The 5,663-nt window shown below is 36.5% G+C and overlaps 1 protein-coding gene across 1 annotated transcript in view; it reads left to right on the top strand.

Moving 5' to 3' along the window:
• The first annotated feature begins 106 nt into the window (after positions 1-106).
• Positions 107-5,663, top strand: part of LOC108517602 (tyrosine-protein kinase Fer) — a 74,005-nt gene continuing 68,448 nt past the window's right edge. Inside the window, exon 1 of the mRNA XM_017855636.1 lies at positions 107-374. Within this exon, the coding sequence (XP_017711125.1) occupies positions 168-374 (207 nt within the window). The 5' untranslated portion in view covers positions 107-167. The remainder of the gene's footprint in view (positions 375-5,663) is intronic.

Here is a 5,663-nt window from a genome sequence, read left to right as displayed (position 1 = left end):
ATTTTTTTTTTTTTTTTTACCCCAAAGAAGAATCTGTCATAACTTCTTTTTTTTGAAGACTAATTTCCTTTTTATTTAAGAGTTTTTCTCTTTTGTTTACATACACAGATATGTGCTGATTAGAAGGCTCAATTGTGCAGTGTGGAGGATAACCAGTGCCTTACAAAATGGGGTTTGGGAGTGACCTGAAGAATTCACATGAAGCAGTGTTAAAATTGCAAGACTGGGAATTACGGTTACTGGAAACAGTAAAGAAATTTATGGCCCTGAGAATAAAAAGTGATAAAGAATATGCATCTACTTTACAGAACCTTTGTAATCAAGTTGATAAGGAAAGTACTGTCCAAATGAATTATGTCAGCAACGTATCCAAGGTAAGAAGAATAATTTCATTATTTGCTATTTATAGCATTATAATTGTCCTTAAAATGCAATAGCTCATACTGTTGAATGATCATACTCAAGTCAGCATTCTTAAGCAGTGATTCCACAATTTTACAGAGTATGAGAATCTCATGGAGAAGTTTTTCAAAATTATACATTTTGGAGTGGCTGGGCATGGTGGCTTACGCCTGTAATCCTAGCACTTTGGAAGGCTGAGGCGGGAGCATCGCTTTAGCCTAGGAGTTTGAGACCAGCCTGGGGAAAGTGGTGAAACCCTGTCTCTACAAAAAATATGAAAATTAGCTGGGCGTGGTAGCATGTGACTGTCATCCTAGCTCCTTGGGAGTTTGAGGTGGGAGGATTGCTTGAGCCTGTTAGATCAAGGCTGCAGTGAGCCGTGGGTGACAGTGAGAGCCTGTCTCAAAAAAACAGAGCAAAAAATTGGGGAGCTGTACCTCTCTGATATTCTGACTTGATGGGTCAGGTTTGAGAACCATTGTTACAAATTTGGTTTCTTTTATTAACTCTTCTGGCTTTGGGTCGTTTGAACCCTGCTATTTTTCCCTTTAGAACAAACTTTAGTTATAAACCACTCCCTGAATTCTTCTGTGAATCATTAGTGTTGTGAATCATATGGAATATTTTTAGCATGTAGCTGTTATTTGCTATCATTTCAGTACAAAAATATTAGTATATTGTTGAGTTAGTCACTCTTAAAACATCCATTGGATGAATAATGTATTTTTTAAATCCAAGATTATTCTGTCATATAAAAATAAGGGTCAGAATTGTACTGTTAATTGTTCTTTGAAAACATTGAAGAAGAAATGTTAAACTCTAATAGTTCTTGGATTCTTGCTGTTACTTCCAATGTCTTATTTAAATATCATATTTCACTATATTTATTCAGAGTTAAAAATAAATCTTTTTAACTTTAGATTGTTAAAAAAATTAATCTTCTTTCACTTTTGGGTGTTAGAATTTGAGTAAATTTTAGAGGAAAACTCTGTTACCTGTGGAGACTGTGTATATAGTGTGTTTGATCAAGTAAAGATTTGTGATTTTGTTAAGTCCACTAATGTTAATATCTTTAACTTCCTTTCTGGGCCAGTATCTAGTCTGAAGGTAGAGCTGCCAGAGATGGCCACAAACAATACAGGACATCATTTGAATTTGCATGCAGTATTTAGGATGAACATACATTAAAATTATTTGTTATTTATCTGAAATTCAAATTTAACTGGATATCCTTTTTTTATTTGACAATTTCGTCTGTGGGTATAAGCCTGCTATTATGTTAATGGGAATAGATAGGGAAATTGATAGGAAAAGTACTTTTGGCATTTTAAGAGTCACATTTTATTTAATTCTTGTTTTGGTAAGCTACCTAGTATCTCTGAGTCCAAAGGCTTTCTGCTTCATTTATACCTCTTGTTTTCTTTTCTTTTCTTTCTTTCTTTTTTTTTTTTTTTTTTTTGAGATGCAGTCTCACTTTCTTGCCCAGGCTGGAGTACAGTGTTGCAATGTTGGCTCACTACAACTGCTGCCTTCTGGGTTCAGGTGATTCTTGTATCTCAGCCTCATGAGTAGCTGGGATTACAGGTGCGTACTACTACACCTGGCTAAGTTTTGTATTTTTAGTGCAGACGGAGTTTCACTGTGTTGGCTAGGCTGATCTTGAACTCATGAGCTCAAATGATCTACCTGCCTCGGTCTCCTGAGCTTTACCAGAGTCATCTGACCTCATTAATCTTGACCTCCCTTTTGCAGGACACTTAGGTTTTAACTTTTCCTCGTATGCTAATTAGTTACCACTTACCTGCTTTTCATTTTCTTACATTCTGTTGACGTGTCTTACTTGTCACGTAGTTTCTATTTTCTTTGTTATTGCTAATTTATACATTAAATTAACAGTTGAACAATGGTTGAGAACTCACAGAAAATCAAGGAGTATGTCAACCTTTCCTCCTTTTTTTTCTTTTAGAATCTTGCTCTGGCATCTCGGCTAGAGTGCAGACACAGTCATCTGTGCTTATTGCAGCCTTGACCTCCCAGGCTCAAGCAATCTTTCCACCTCAGCTTTCTGGGGAGCTGAGATTATAGGCTTGTGCCACCATAACTGGCTACTTTTATTTTTTATTTTATAGAAATGGGGTCTCAGTATGTTTCCCAGGCTGACCTTGAACTTCTGGGCTCAAGCAATCCTCCCACCTTGGCCTTCCAAAACTCTGGGATTATAAGCATGAGCCACTGTGACCAGCCATTCTTTCATCTTAACACAGAAATACTATGATTTATTCTACCTATAAGTAAAGTCTACCTTTTTTAAAGAGGATTGTGCTTTTCATATTATATCTTAAAAAAATCTTTGCCTGATGCAAAATTAGAGTTTTGCCTGTGTCATCATCTGAAAATTTTATAGTTTTAAGTTTTGTGTGTAGGTCTATGATTTGTTTTGTATACATGGCAAGCTATGGATTGAAGTTCTTTTTTTTTTTTTTGTTTCTGGATATCCATTTGTTCTAACATCATTTGTTGAAAATACTAAGCTTTCTCCAGGCGCAGTGGCTCAAGCCTGTAATTCCAGCACTTTGGGAGGCCGAGACGGGCGGATCACGAGGTCAGGAGTTCGAGACCATCCTGGCTAACACGGTGAAACACCTGTCTCTACTAAAAAATACAAAAGCTAGCCGGGCGAGGTGGCTGGCGCCTGTAGTCCCAGCTACTCGGGAGGCTGAGGCAGGAGACTGGCGTGAACCCGGGAGGCGGAGCTTGCAGTGAGCTGAGATCCGGCCACTGCACTCCAGCCTGGGCGACAGCGAGACTCGGTCTCAAAAAAAAAAAAAAAAAAAAAAAAAAAAAAGAAAATACTAAGCTTTCTCCATTGGATTGCCTTTCATCTTTGTTTAAAATCAGTTGACCATAATGCGAGTCTATTTTTGTACTCTTTATTCTGTTCCATTCATATTTTTGTCTATCATGACACCAATAACACATTTAATTATTTGGTCCTTGATAATAATATCAAAGTAGTCATCCCTTATTCATGAGAGATATGTTCTAATATCCCCAGTACATGTCTGAAGCTGTGGAGAGTACTGAACGTCTGTTGTTGTCAATCAGAATATGTTTCTGTTCATGCCTTCCACCCACACATTTAATTGCTTTTCCATCTTAACTAAGCACTTATCATGCACTATGCATATAACTTGTGCAGTTTGAAGTGCAACATCACAAATTCAAAGGCACAAATTTCCTTTTTCTTCTTTTTCACAGTTGCATGGATAGAGGATTCATTCTTACTGTAGCTCTTAGTAACCTCAGCATATGTTTTTTTTCTTTCCTTAAATTGAGAACTTTCATCCCTTCACCCAAAGGAGACACTTTCTGGCTTCTTTTTGGCATATCCAAATTATCAGCATCACTATCCTTGCAGTTTGGGGCCATTACTAAGTTAAATAAAGGTTTCTTAAACACAAGCACTGCTATAGCAAGACAGTTGATCTGATAACTGAGATGGCTACTAAGTGAGTAATATTCAAGTAGCATATAGAGCGTGGATACACTAGACAAAGGGATGAATCATATCCTGGGCAGGACAGAGTGGGGAGGCTAGGTATTTCATCATACTACTCAGAGCGGTGTCACCTTAAAACTTACGAATTGTTTATTTCTGGAATTTTCCATTGTTGGACTACGTGCAATCGAAACTGCAGGAAGCAAAGTAACAGATTAAGGGGTACTACTGAACTTATTTTTTTTCATAATTATTTTGGCTTTTCTAAATCCTGTGCATCTCCTTATGAATTTTAGGAGCATGTTACCAATTTTTATTTTTTTTTTAAAGGCTACTGGGATTTTGTCTGGAGTTATATTGAAAGTACAGATAAATTTGGGGAAAATATATATCTTAACAGTATTGGGTCTTTCAGTAAGTAAAAATGGTACTCGTTATAAATTGTTAAAAAATAATTCAACTTTTATTTTAGATTCTGGGGATACACATGCAGTTTCGTTACCTGGGTTATTGTGTGATGCTGAGGTTTATGATATGAATGACCGACCCCATTACCAAAGTAGTGAGCATAATACCCAATAGTTTTTCAGCCTTTCCCCCCATCCTTCCCTCTCCCCCCTAATATTCTGCACTGCCCATTGTTTCCATCTTTATATCTTTGTGTACCCAATGTTTAGCTGCCACTTATAAGTGAGAACATGGAGTATTAATTTTTTTTTGTTCCTGTGTTAATTTGCTTAGGATAATGGCTTCCAGCTGCATGCATGTTGCTGCAAAGGGCATGATTTCATTCTTTTTTATGACCATGTAGTATTCTATGGTGCATATATACTGCATTTTCTTCATCTAATCCACCATTGATAGGCAATGAGGTTGATTCCGTGTCTTTGCTACTGTAAATAGTGCTATGATGAACATACAAATGTAGGTGTCTGTTTGGTAGAACTATTTATTTTCTTTTGGCTATATACTCACTAATGGGACTGCTGGGTCTAATGGTAGTTCTGTTTTAATTTCTTTGAGAAATCTCCACGTGCTTTCTCTAGTGGCTGAACTAATTTACATTTCCACCAACAGTGTATAAATGTTCCCATCTCTCCACAACCTCATGAGCATGTGTTGTTTTTTTGACTTTAGTTATAGCCATTCTTACTGGTTTGAGATGGTATCTCATTATGGTCTTGATTTGCATTTATCTGATAATTAATGATGTTGAGCATTTTATCGTGTGTTTGTTGGCCACTTGTATGTTTTCCTTTGAGAAGTATCTGTTAATGTCCTATGCCCACTTTTTAATTTTTTTTCTTGATGATTTGTTTAAGTTCTGTATAGAACATTAGTCCTTTGTTGGATGCATGGTTTATGATTATTTTCTCCCATTCTGTAGGTTGTCTGTTTACTCTGTTGATAGTTACTTTTGTTGTATAGAAGCTCTTTAGTTTGATTGAGTCCCACTTGTCAATTTTCATTTTCGTTGCAATTGCTTTTGAGAATTTAGTCATAAATTTCTTCCCACAGCTGATACTTACAATGGTGTTTCCCAGGTTTTCTTCTAGGATTCTTTAGTTTGAGGTCTTACATTTAAATCTTTAATCCATTCTGAATTAATTTTTGTACAGGGTGAAAGGTAGGGGACACGTTTCATTCTTCTGCATATAAAGCTAGCCCACTATCCCAGCACCATTTATTGAATAGGGAGTTCTTTCCCTGTTGCTTATTTTTGATGAAAGATCAGATGGCTGTAGGTGTGCGTTTTTTTTTT

The sequence above is a fragment of the Rhinopithecus bieti genome, unplaced genomic scaffold, assembly GCF_001698545.2.
Source record: "Rhinopithecus bieti isolate Rb0 unplaced genomic scaffold, ASM169854v2 scaffold_39883, whole genome shotgun sequence".
In the NCBI taxonomy this organism is placed as follows: domain Eukaryota; kingdom Metazoa; phylum Chordata; class Mammalia; order Primates; family Cercopithecidae; genus Rhinopithecus; species Rhinopithecus bieti.
This window is presented reverse-complemented; position numbering and strand designations above follow the sequence as displayed.